Here is a 14,016-nt window from a genome sequence, read left to right as displayed (position 1 = left end):
ACTCTACAACACCACCTGAGGTTCACAGCTGCTGTGGAGCTGTTAAGAGCCTCAGCCTCCATCTGTGACCTGATCAATGCACCTATAGGCGGGGGAGGAATTAATGACATTCTTATCACTACCTGACCTCTGTCTGATGGCATCGCCTCACAGCGACTTTGCAAAACTGGCAGCTCCGAGTATTACACTGTCAACTTCAATACCAAGAACAACAGGGCCGCATCAACGGAGGGGGAGATGGTTCCCACTCATCCACTGGCTAGAACACTTGGACTGGAGCCAATCCCAGCTGACATAGGGCAAAGGGCAGGGTCCAGTCTGGTTCATCACCAGCCAAACACTCATCACGTTCACACCTGGTTGCCAATCCATCAAGTGTGCATCTGGACTTTGAGAAGAAGCTGGAGAACCCGGAGAGAACCCACACAGGCACCACCACCTCATTCCAACTCAAACTGAAGCACATCAACATGTTGGGGCTGAATCACTCAGCCAGTGTTAGACTTTCTGAATATTATGGGGCCTTTGTGATTATAGAAATAGAGTCACCATTGGACAGGTATGAGGCTCTGGTGTGGACGTTCACCTATGCAACAATTTGTTATGTCAATGCTACAAAGGTACCAGCTGCATGTGAGCTAGTGGTTCCCAACGCGATATTTTTTTTCGTAGGGTAGGTCCGGGAAAGTCCCGCCTTTCCCGCCTCTGATTGGCTAGATGGGCTCCATTTTCGACTCTGATTGGCTAGAAGGGCTCTCGCCTGATTGGTTGTTTGTTTTGGCTGTGAAACGGCTGTGAAACGCAGGCTGTCGGCAAAGTGTGATAAGTGCCTAGATCTACCTGGACTCTCTCTACTTATCTGGCCTGTCTAGCCTCTACCTGCTCTTTTTACTAAACTTAACCAACTCCTTTCTTCATTGCCGAAACCTAACCAATGGCACAATTACACTTCTCTCAAACTCAAAATGTAAACTTGGAATATAAATTTAAGAACTACATTTTTCGGAATGTGAAACCATCGGGAATCAAACTCGGATTTACCACACTGCAGGCAAAAACGCATACCGCTACGCCATGGCATCAGAACACACTAGAATTTTCAGTTTGTGTATATTTTAGTTTACTGCAGTACTGTTGTGAGATGACGTTACACGGACAAATCAAACAACCAATCGGAGGAGAGTTCATCTTGCCAATCAGAGGCGGGACTTTCCCGGACCTATCCTACGAAAAAAAAAAGTGCGGTTCCCAATCTTTTTTCCTTGAAGCCCCCCTTGCCTTAGTCAAAGACCAGCCAGCCGGGAGCCCTGCCATGGCAATGGAATTACAATGAGGAGCCCCTATACATTCTGAATCCATTCCAACGTATTAATCTATTCATCTATTTTGTTTTATCCTATTTTGTTTTATTTTATTTTGTTTTATTTTTTATTTTATCTTTCTGTCCATTTTCCTTTGCTGTGTTATAATTGTTATCATGTCCCTACTGTAGAAGCAGGCAGGTTGGAAGTTTTTGTCCCTGTTGGATGTGTTATTGCGATTTAAAAATTTCAATGTGCACAAATATAATATTGATAACTTCACCACCTCAGAACAGACAAAGCTCTGTGGACCCCCTGAAATCTCTGACGCCGCCCTGAGGGGGGCCCGGACCCCAGGTTGGGAACCAATGAGCTAGAAGATCAGTTTTCCTCTTTGTTTCTCCTCCCTCCTGTGGGTGTGTTTGTTACTGTCTGTCTTTCCTGTCTAGGTGTGGGTCTCAGGAGCTGGGCCAATCATCTGGGTCCAGACCTGCAGCTCATCTCCAATCACCCAATCAGGATAAAAGCCTGGTTAGCTCATCTCCTCCTGGCCAGATCCTCCTTTTACCCTCCTTTAACTAGCCTCAGCTCTCCCTGCTTCCTGCTCCTACTCCACGTCTCCCTCTGGACCCAGCTCACTGTTCAATTCTGAACCTCTCAAACCGGTTTATCTTGTTCCTGCCCCTGCTTCTGGACTCCCATGCCCACTTCCTGTCCCTCTACCCTCAGAAACCAAAACCATTCCTTCATATGAGCCAGGAACCCCCCCCCCCCCAGACTAGCCCAGAACCTACATCCGGATTAGCTGCTCTTTATCTTTTTGTAAATAAATACCTTTTTATTCTTTCCGCTTTCCTCACTTTAAAGGGACAACGAGGAGTTTCTCCATCGGCAGAACAAAAAATTCCATGACAATAAAAAAGTCTCATATTAATGTGGATGAATCTACGTTACCACTTGTTAATGGGCCCATTTTCGATAAATATATAGTTTTGTCTCTATGGTTATTTTGTTATTATTAGTGGTGGTGGAAATGCTGGGTGAGCCGACCAGCGTTTCTTTACTTTCGGTTTCGTATCGAGTCATGAGAATAACGCCGCTGAATCACCGTTTATGGTGGGAACTACGACGGTATGTGATCGTCTTCCAACCTCTGACTTTAATTCTTGATGAATGAAAACATGAGTCTTTCTTGCGCCGGTCAAAGAATTTCACGGTGCGCGGAGGCTCATAAATGTAGTGTGAAACGCTTCGCTTTTCCAAAACTCCTCGTTGTCCCTTTAACAATTCATCTTTTAAATCATATAAAGACGACCAAATATTTTTATACTTACATAGAATTCCCAGACTTTGGGATGAAACGAAGGCCACACCTCTAAGGGGAGCATGAATGAAGACATCATGTCTGTGGTGAGCTGAGACTTTGCAGCCCTTCGGCCAGCTCACTTTATATACCATATCTTATATATCAAATGTTTGTTCATTTGTATTGGAATTAATGGCTCAAATGAGGAAAAACTGTACAACTGAAACAACTGTAAACAGTTGTTTCTTTTCTGGCTGCAAAGTCATTACAAAAGTCATTACTGTATCAAAGTGACTGGAGCAGTAAAAATCCTAATGTCCAGCTTTCACACACAATTCTTTCTCCTTTTTTTTTTTTTTTTTTGAATAATTGTGAAAAGCAAAATGTTTTTTTTTAGCTCAGAATCAGCGCTTTTTTTCAGCCAAAACAGACTTTTCTCTACCGTAGCCAAACTTTGTGATCTAGCGAGATGCCACACAATCGGGCTCACTGGAGCTTTAACTCGTGAACAGCCGGCTGCTGATTACACCTCAGGGTTTAAACACTTTCCAGATGTTCCGAACCCCGGATGTCTCCGGCGTTTCCCCTGCGTCTGGAACAGCCATGTGCCGTTATCAGACGAGGCAGAGCAGCGAGACCTGTCCAAGTCTATTTGGCGCCGGCTCCGAGACAGCCGCCGCAGTTAAGAAGGCCGGTGTCTTCATTTACACTCTGCCACCCAAACTTTCACGCCAATTTGTTCACGACTTTGCAAATAATTAAAGGCAACATCACTTTTGACAGGTAGTACATTGCCGCGTGACGCTGCGTTCCAACAGCTGAGAGCAGACCTCTCACTTCTGGCTTTTTTTTTTTATTGAGCCCAGAGACTGCTTTGCATTTCAAGGCTGTCCCACATCGTCGCATTCATAAACACACGCAGCCATGAGCGGGAAGAAAAAGCTATTTAATTGGTAATCTTTTGCACCCTTGAACCTGATAAAGTGGCTCAACCGGTGTGTGCGTGTGAAAAGGAGTGGTAAGGAACAAAGTGCATAAATTAGAAATAGACGTTGCTACAGTCACCAAGCAACTACTAAGCTACACAATTAAATTGGACTCCCTGATGTCTGATGGCTCTGTTCAAACTTTCTTTTTACACAGAAATGGAAAGCGAGTCATGTTGCCCTCACCTCAGTATTAGAGCCTATCTGGTCTGACAGGGTGGTGTGTGTGAAGCCATAAAAGTAATGGCACTACAGGGGTGGCTGTCTCTCCCAAGCGATGCTCTCTTGCTGCGAGGAGCGAGAAGAGTTTGCTCTCTCGTCTCATACAATCATTACAGTATCAAACTGTCAGAGAGAGGCTTTTAAGGGATCAAGGAAGACGACGCAGCGCCGCTTCACCTGGGGTGATTCTTCGCTGGCTTGTACCACGGCTGGAAGAAAACCGCATGAACAACCTCCTGTTTTCACAAAGATGTGGCAATGAATCAGAAACTCTGATCCATCTATCATATATTGAAGATTTTTTATTACAGAGCAGGTCTGGGTTCTGTATTAATACGCGTAACGTATGAAAGCCTACAGTCCACATAGAAATGCAGACAGCCTGTATTCAGCAACTAAGGCCAAAAAGCAGTCGTCAGGACTTGTGTAACATTGTGATGTCACAACAAAGCAGTCACCACTCCCACATTATGACTGGACCCAGTGTCCATTCCTGCAGCGTTTGGTTTCTTTGAGCGTTTGCTGTATTTTTCTTTGATCACTTAGAAAACAGCCAATCAGAGGAGAGCTTCAGATGGGCTCACTGACCTGTTGTTATTGGAGCAACAGCCAAAAAGTAGATGTAAAACTAGACTTAGATGGTTTTTGGTTGTTAAAGGGATACGCCAACATTTTTTTTTTCGTGTCTTGCCTCACTCCCGAGTCCATGACCAGCAGATAGACACCATCCTTTCCACTGTGCGTGCAGTAACAAGGGAGATAGAGCCGTATCGCCGTAATTAGCTTAGCTCAAACACTGGAAGTGTATAGGTAGTGTTAGCCTGCCTCCACCTAAAGTCATCAGAGAAACTCTTCAGCAACTCTAAACAGAAACCGGCGGGCCGATCTTCGTCTCAGAGCTGACAAAACTCTCCGGTGAGGCATCTTGAGCGGTCAAATGCCGGTAACGGGACGAGATCGGTCAAAACGGAGAGTTCAAGCAAAGACAGTTTATTTTGGTTCAAGCTAGCTACATCGAGGGCAGGTTAGCTTCCTATTTCAAAGTAAAAGCACAAATTCTATCGTCATGGTTTTCTGTATGTAAAGGGCAACGGGTGTTTTATTTTGTGAAAGTAACCGGAAGTGCGTTGGTCACAACGGCTAGCTTGAGTAGCAAACAAACAAAATTGTAAACAGCTGGTATTTAGATTGATTTGATTGAAATTCTTTATTCAGTCGCATCACACAATAACACTAGAAAAAGCATTTCCAAGAATGGAAATGGTGTGACTGCTGATAGCAACTGAACGCTGTTGCAGAATTAGCAAATAGTGCAAGCAGTGATCACCATGCAAATTTTTTACCAAGGTTGGAATCAAACCCACAACCTCATGGTCATTAGACTTCCACTCTGCCTCTAGGCCACGGTGCACACACAGTTAACACCAAGAAAGCTTGAGAGTCAAGCTTGAATGACTTAGAATGAAAATTTCTGTGAATTTCAGGCTGAGAGCAGCAGTTTCAACATGAAGCAAGTTATCAGAAGTCAACAGAGGACAACTGGGAAAATAATTCACTATAATTGTTGTTGAGGCAAGATTTGAACCAGCAACCTTCAGGTCTCCAGACTAGCAAGCTAACCACTAGGCTACAGACAGAGACAGTATGTGAAGGGTAAAGAAAACCTTTGATAAGAGGATCACTGGCTTCTGCTTAAAGAAAAAAGTAAGGAATCGTGGCAGAAAAAGTTAAATATTTTAAAAAGTATAAATAGTTAAAAAGAGAAAAGTAATGCCGATAAAGTTAAAAAAAAAAAGCTGCACGTTTTGATATATGAATTGTTGAAATAGCACAACACCTAACACACTAACCATATGGCCACAGAGAACCTGAGTTACAATGAGCTTTATACTATGAGGAATCAAAGACTGTCCAATGACAGCTGAATAATTGGAATGAAAAGTCAAGCAATGATGTGAAATGACTGAGGCAGGAATCGAACCCATGACCATATGATCACTAAACCTTTACTCTGCCACTCGGCTACAGAGAGCACACTGCTTTCAAGACTGTTGTCATTCATTGTAATGTGATGATGTGCTGCAAACTGGTATGAGTAATCAAGGAGATAACAAACACCTGTGACCAATTGAAGGCGGGGGAGGAGAGCAGAATTCAACATAACATAACAAGAGTTCTTCCCTTGGATTCGAACCAGTGACCTTAGGGTTGGGAAGCGGCCACCATAACCTCTACACTACAGTGGAGTTGTCAAGAAGACTGTTGTCTGTTAATGATCTGCACACTGTCAACATCTAAAAAGTTAAATATTTGAAAAAGTATAAATAGTTAAAAAGAGAAAAGTAATGCCAATAAAGTTCAAAAAAAGCTGCACGTTTTGATATATGAATTGTTGAAATAGCACAAAGTATGAAGGACTAGAAGAAGACCGTAAAAAGGCGGAAGAAAATGGCCAAACAGAAGAACAATAGTGTGACTGCTTCAGCAGTCACACTAATTATCGACACAAAACATTATCGACAAAATAGTGACTGAAAAGGCACAGGCAGAAGCATAATGCTAGACAAATTAACGACACACTGCTGATCTAAACGGCTACTTTCTCGCTTACACACGTTTGAAATGTCGATAAAGTGATATATTTACAGAGTTTAGAGCTAAAATGAAATCAGCTTCTGACTGCTGATTTTGGCTGGGGTAGGAGGCAGGCTAACACTACCTATACACTTCCAGTGTTTGGGCTAAGCTAATTTCGGGCGATACGGCTCTATCTCCCTTGTTACTGCACGCACAGTTGAAAGGATGGTGTCTATCTACTGGTCATGGACTCGGGAGTGAGGCAAGACAAGATAAAAAAAATGTTGGCATATCCCTTTAAAACCACAAATGCACAGTGCCTTTAAAAAGGGTTGTTTTATACATAGAATCATAATCAACCTAATTCGGCTTTTTCTTTTTTGGCAAGAATTTACCCCCCCCCCCCCAAAAAAGAAAACTCTTTAATTTAATTTAAGTACTATAGTGCATAGTAATGTCAATTAATTTAAGAAAGATAATGTAAAATGAGTGCTGCATAAATATCCATCCCATTTAAAGTGACTGACCCAATTCAACAGAGATCCAGCCAACTGGGGCTAGGACCCCACAATTAGTGAAATGGAGATTTCCTGAGATCAGTGAATGTGACTGAAGTGACTGAAGCCAGGAATACTAATCTAGTGACTGGACCTTCCAGATACTTGTGTCTTTGTTCTACAATTATACCAAGAAGACAAAAAGAAATGTATACATCTCCTTGTACCTTGAAAACTTTACGGTGCATTTGAAGTTCAGGTGGATGAAATTTCACCTACCATGTTCTCCACTCGAAGCTCATAAGGCATGGGGTTGTAGACCATAAGCTGCACCTCACAAACATCCCCCTGAACCCACTGGAAGTCTGGGGAAATGAAAAGACATGAATACATTACAACATTAGAATAAGACATCAGTGATATTAAAACCCATTTGTAATTTATGAGCTGAGGGAAATACACTATTAAGATATGTTGCTATTAAAGAGCAAGGGCATCATCAGTCAGTGATAGATGATGTAAATACAAATAAAAAAATCTTGCTGATTAATTTTTAATAAATTTCGAACCAAAGTGAATAATCACTGAATAAAATCCTCCTCGCTTCAGCTGAGATGCAATAAGCTCCTTTAAAGAAACGGGCCGACATATTGGAGAACACACACTTTTGCTTTCTCAACAAGAGTGGATATAACAAGGACAAGCTCAGTTTCACTTAGCTACAGCTGGTTGGACTCACTTTAAAGATCAATAATTAACACAATCTGTCAAAAAACATCTGTATGAATGTAAAAAAATCCTTTAAAGTCTATTATTATTTTTATCAATTTCAGGTCGATTCTGTTGCCACAAGGACAATGAAATATCATCAGTAGGATTTAGTGAGACTTCTCACAGCACCTGTTAACAGTCATTGACCTTCCATCAGAATCAGAATTTGTTTATTTTGTCATTGCACAGCAGCACAATGAGATTAAAAGCTAAAACCTTAAAGTGCAACCACATAGAAACAAGACAATAAACAGTAACAATAAGCATTCAGTTATTCAACAATTATGTATGATCCTGAGTATGCGTATGAATAAAGAGACAGTGCAAGTGCATTGATGACTAGCAGGGTAAAATATAAGACTATATGTACTGTATAAAAATATGAAAGAAATAAAAGTAAATGAAAAAATAAACATAATGAATATAGCCATAGGCTGTCCATTCATATTTACATTTACATTCACAACAGTAGAAATGTGGCATTTACTGTACATTACAGTGCAATCTCTTGGAAATGTGCACTTGAACATGTTTGATTGGCCGCCACAGTGTGTTCCCAGATTCTAACTTTTTTTTTTTTTTTTTTTGCACCAGATGATGCAGGGTTTTTGTTTGTTCTGTTTTGTTTTCTGGAGTGTTCTGTGTTGGAGTGGCCTCATTCATGTCGATACTGAACGCTGCTCTGCTTAGTGAGAGCAAAGCCTTGGAGCCGTATTCCAAAATCTTGTGAAGAGTCCTCTCAAAAGTAATGGAGGCAATTAAAACGGCATATTAATGTCCGAGTGAGAACTTCTTATACGGGTGTGGTGTTGAGTTGTACACACAGCATTTGAATAGATGCAGGAAGCTGTTAAAGGCAAGATAAGGCCTCCGATGGGTCATTGTTGGCTCCCAGAATGAGATTTACGGAGCTGCCAGCAGGAACAATGAGATCAAATTATATTAGGACCTAATCAAATGGACTCAGGAGAAACATAAACAGTAAAAGGCAGGTTCCTGTTGCATTATGGGTCCTGTATTCACGCAGATTTTCTAAACATTCAGGAATTTGTAATAATATCCAGAATGAAGCTGCAGTCTTTGACTCCTGAGAGAACAAAGTTGGAGTTGGGCCCGGACTTACTCACAGTCTCATCTTACTTTAAGAAGAAGAGAAAAATAACATGAAGAGACTCCAGCTCTGCACTGCAGTATCCATCATTCCTGAATGAGACATTGAAAGGTTTTGTTAGATTGAGACGCCACTTCAGTCTCACTGTGGCCGTTCCCCATCTCCATTCTGAAATGTAACACGTTCTAGTCCATTTAGGAGAGTCCTTCGCTCTGAACAGACTTGCAAAAGGAGGGTCTGAAAATCCAAGCTCAGAACCCTGGCAGGGAAGGGGGATTTATGGAAGGCAAACTGCAGCCGTGCACCTTGGGAAATTAAGTCAGTCAAAAGAAAGATATCTATAATACGAATGTCTGGAAACCCCACACAACCTCGGGTCTGGCTCGCAGGCCTTGCTCTCATAGTCGGCCAATTAAGTGTGAAATACACCTCAGAAAACAGAAAAACAAATTGGATCGCTGCCATTTTTGTTTGTGTTGCTTCGGTACTAACTCCTCAAGCCTCCGTTGTGATTCCAGACAAACCTCCGAAGGCTTCGGCATTTTTTGAAACCTCGTTGTTACAAGGCAATAATTAATGTTTTGAGTCACACTGGCCTTGTTTGCCAGTTTAGGTCTTTTCAGGGCAAATTATTTTGTCAATCCCGTCACAGTGTCAAGCTCTTATCTGACCAGAGACAGAGCCCGAGACGTTTACTGCTGTTACTGCATCCTACGGAGAAATATTCTGCAGAGCTATCAGCTAGTGGTTCGTACTGAATAATACATGCACACGATGCCTGGGCATTGGAGCAAAAATCATGCATGTGAAATGAAACAAGCCCAGAGCAGGAGAACATAACCAAAGCTGTCATTAGAGCCTGAGATGGAGACACATTTCTGGAGGAAATTGTGTTAATGCTTTAAATGAAGGAATTTAAACAGCAAGCGAATGAAAAGTCCAGCACAGACCAAAATATGCCTCATCTGTTTGACAGTCATGAGATGCCAAGATGTTTCAGAGCAGCGAGACATTGATCGTGTAGATTCTTGGCCTTAGATAGAGGAGTTTGGCTAAATCATTTTGACCACATCCGCTGACTGAGACTGCATGTGAGATGTCATTAAAACTACAGTGATCTACCGTACTGCTGGTCCCAAACTGTATTACTACTAGAGGAAGAGTCCAGAGAGCAGCGGACCTCCACAAAGACGTCAAACAACAGATGAAATATACGTATAGGCAGATCCACATCTGACTATATATTTAATGCTGTTGACAAGCAAACATCAAACAAATACACATAGAAAAAAGATTTAAAACTTCAGACGCTGTGTTGATGTGGGCACAAGAAGACAACTCGGAACTCGGAATCTCCCAGTGAAAAACTCGGATTTCCATTCCGTTGGTTAACCAAAAATATGGCAGACTGGGATAAACTTTGCATCCAAAGTGCTTCACTAAAGGCATTCAAACATTACAATGGGCACAAAATATTTTCTTTTCTTTTTTTTTTTTAAAGGAGCATTTTAAAATAAAGAAACAGATCATTCAAAATCGAAGAGAAATAACAACATGAATTTACTGTGTTCCACAACATTAGTTTCGCGTCGGGCCTAACAACGCCCCTTAGCCGTGGTATAATGAGCATATACCACGGCCTGTCGTGATATATTGCTTTTATAAAACGGTTACCAATAATGACAATATGAAAGAGGGATACGCAATCAATTTCATGTAGTTTTATTCAACCAGAAATACATATTATTCAATAAAATAGCCTCACTGTGAAAAAAATAGTCCCACCTCTCCAGACGTTAGCTCCAAGTTAGCTCTGCATCTCGTCTTTTCCTCTGCTTTTTTTCAGGTTAAAGTCACTGCTCAGTCCCCTCTACCATTGTTAACCCTCCCCGGAGGTGAAACTTCACCTTAAACATGTGAAGTCAACTACTTTAGTCCGTTTAACATCGTAAAAACATCAGCTGTCTTTTGCTACGGACTGCAACAGTCCGTTGTCATGGATACATGACAACAACTTCCATTCATACCAGTCATACGTGCCTGACGCGGAGTGATAGCTTACGCTGTGATAAGGTTTTAGAATAGTAGCCGTGGTATATGCTCAATATACCACGGTTAACAGCCAATCAGATTGCCGGATTTCACCTTTCCATTTTATAATAGGTAATATGTAATTGTAAGTAAATATTGTATATATTTCATAACGTTTTAATGTATTTTGGCATTCCAAATGCTTTTTAATTGATGTTTTACCTTTGACGGTGTGGTGGGTGCAGGTTGTTGTGTGATGTCAGACCACTGATTTTCGGGGTAGATTTTTTTTGCGAGTGGGAGCGCCAACATTATGTTGCATTCAATTGACCCTTCGCCAACTCCTCCCACAAACGGCTATTGTCCAATCCTACGTTAGCAACCGTAACTATAGGCCTGGCAAGCTTTCGGCAGTGAGTCATTACCATGGATGTATTATGGTCATTACGTTTGCTTTTGTGGACACATTTTGAGACTAGGACGAAAAACATTTGTTTGTAGAGAAGGATGTTGTTGTTGCTGTTGCTACACGGCGGCGGCAGTAATATAGAGATGTTCAGATATGAGCTGACTTTTTTTTCGACTTGAGCAAGTGTAAATATGGGGATAACCATATGTTCACCTCCGAAATGACAGCTGTACTTTTAGGGCTTTTACCTGGGCTTTTAGGGCCGAGATATACTTGCTGTAAACTACGCATACGCGAGCTGCCACGTGTATCCTGCGTCGCGTCACTTTGCGTCGATATGTGCGTTCGGTCGCAGCCGACGCATCAAACGGACGCAGATTACGCGTGGCAGCCATGATGCGCTCGCGTACGCGTAGTTTACAGCAAGTATAACGAGGGCTTTAGGCGAGGGATCCTCCAGGCAGAAGACGAGTGCTGTGTCACCGGCAGCGGCACCTCCCGCTGCAAAGAAAGCACTTTTTTTTTTTTTTTTTTTCTCTCGGGCCGGGCCGGGTTCGGGTAGATAATTAATGCTGGTGTGTCGGGTTCCGTCTGGTCCAGGCTTAATAACTGGTGGGTCGGGTCGGTTCGGGTTGTAATTTTCAGGCCCGTTGAGAACTCTAATGTGGTTCACAATCGCCCAAAAACTTGCAGTTTGACAACCAGTGAGATGACCTAAGTCTTCGTGGGTTGATAGATGGTAGGCTAAATGACCAGTCCTTACGGCTGCTCTGTACATTGTCCAGTCGTGTCGTTGAACAGATGTTTTATCCTCCTGCGCGAGTCACGTCACTGAAAACTCTGAATGATCTTTGTGACTTCTTCTCTCTATTATCTCAGAACAGTTTATCCAGACATTTGCTGATATTTCCTTTGAAATCGATACCAAATACTGCCAGGAGCATGGCTGGGAGTGAAAGCTTGCCCGGCGTAGCAACAGTAACCAAGGGGGCGGGGCTTACGCGAAGGGTCAATTGCATTTTTTCAAGTAGGAGGTCGGAAAGACCCGAGTTCCGAGTTGTCTCAAACGCAGCATTACTCATGGGTCAGGAACCTACAAGACACTGATTTATTATGAGACTGGATCTTAGACCTAGGGTCATCAACTATATTTGTCAAAATTCTTCTCGACAGACATCTTGAGGACTGGACGTTCGAAAAAAATAAATTAAAGAGGACCTATGCAGGATTTTTATCTTAACTATGCTACATTTTTACCTTCATTAAACAGCTTTCGAGTAATAGTGCTGGTTAAAACAATGACTTGTAACTTGTTCCAGGGAGAATGGAGGCTCTCTGCCTTCCACCTAGTGTCTCTGAAAACCAACTTTGTACATCAGAGCCTCCAGCCCGGTGTCCCAGCTCTCGTCTCCATGGTGACACCGACACACAAACGTAACGCGCCCGTAACCTGTAATCTCTTGTTTATGACAGATAAAACTACACATACACATCATAAAGCGTATATGATAAATAATGTTATCCACTACTCCATGGATTGCTTTCTCGCCAGCTTCGTTGCAAACAAATGCACATGGCCAGGAGGAGGGTTAGCAAGGCTCCTATCACCTATACCACAGTCAGCCACCAGGAGTGATATATATATTTTTGACTTGATAATTGCGGGTGTCGTGTCCCTCACTGGCTTCAACGTGAACAATGTAAACGATCAACGCAGCACCGCCTGTATCACAAATTTGTTGTGGAATCTCAAGCTCCTCATAATGACCTGTTTCTGATCAAGTTCTTTTCAATCTCTTTAGTTTTGTCAGTTGCATTTATGTGATCCTCACAATTTCAGAATTCAGTCGTTGAGGTATGTGGACACTGAATATATGTATTCTCTTGCTCTTAAAGTCACATGCTATGAATCAGATTGATGTTCAGCCATAAAACAAGGGGTCCTCTAATGGGAGATTGTTCTCCCTATAATTGCTCTGAGACTCAGTTTTAAGAACTGTCTAGTCTGCAGCTATTCATTCACGTTGATGTGTGCGATGTCCTATCTATACCTCGTTGAGTCGGATTCAGCCCGCTGCCGACACCACCTGTTGGTTCATCGTGGTTGGACTGAGTAAGCCGAGTTTGAAATGCAGCTCTAGATTCAAGGTTAGGCTGTTTTTGCCTTCAAACTGACCATGTATACATTATGAAAAACACACTGGATTTGAATTTTAAAAAAAGCTTTGCACATTAACCAGAAACATTTTTTTCTCTCCTCCACACCGTACAGTCCACTGGACAGGCCCATTAGTTTCCCTCTCCTCGGCCCTGCCTGCTCGGCCTTGCTTAGCACATCAAATTTACATCCAGTTGACGTCATGAATGTAAAAATAGCTTTCATAAGCTCTGGGAAAGATGTGCAAATTAACCATCATGGTTTAAAAATGTATAAAGGAGAAAGTAATCATTCCTGGTGGACTGTCAGGAGTTGCACAGATGTCTCTGGTGGTTTATGAGCAAATTGATTTTTCCGCCAAATGGGATTTATCAATGCAATACCGTGACTGGCCACTGGGGGAAACTGACAACAAGGCTCTGTATAACTGGCAACTTTGGTGTCGGCAGACGACTGCTTCCATCACCCTATGACCCAGTCAGGTACAAGAATACTGTATGTGGGAATAGTTGACAAATAAAACTCCAGATCTGGTGCGGCCCAGAGTGATCTGTGGAAGAAGACACTGATTTATCCTCTGGTTTTCAGCACCTGGATCACACAGTGTTGGACAGATGACTCAGCTATTACACCCTTTGTCCCTGAAA

The 14,016-nt window shown here is 42.3% G+C and overlaps 1 protein-coding gene across 2 annotated transcripts in view; it reads right to left on the bottom strand.

Moving 5' to 3' along the window:
* The window catches only part of trappc9 (trafficking protein particle complex subunit 9), a 319,927-nt gene that overhangs the window by 254,242 nt on the left and 51,669 nt on the right, over nucleotides 1–14,016 (bottom strand). For both annotated transcript variants that reach the window (XM_083981671.1, XM_083981672.1), the window contains one exon: nucleotides 7,169–7,254. In XM_083981671.1, coding sequence (XP_083837797.1) covers nucleotides 7,169–7,254 — 86 coding nt within the window. The remainder of the gene's footprint in view (nucleotides 1–7,168; nucleotides 7,255–14,016) is intronic.

Source organism: Trachurus trachurus (assembly GCF_905171665.1).
Source record: "Trachurus trachurus genome assembly, chromosome: 11".
Lineage (NCBI taxonomy): Eukaryota > Metazoa > Chordata > Actinopteri > Carangiformes > Carangidae > Trachurus > Trachurus trachurus.
This window is presented reverse-complemented; position numbering and strand designations above follow the sequence as displayed.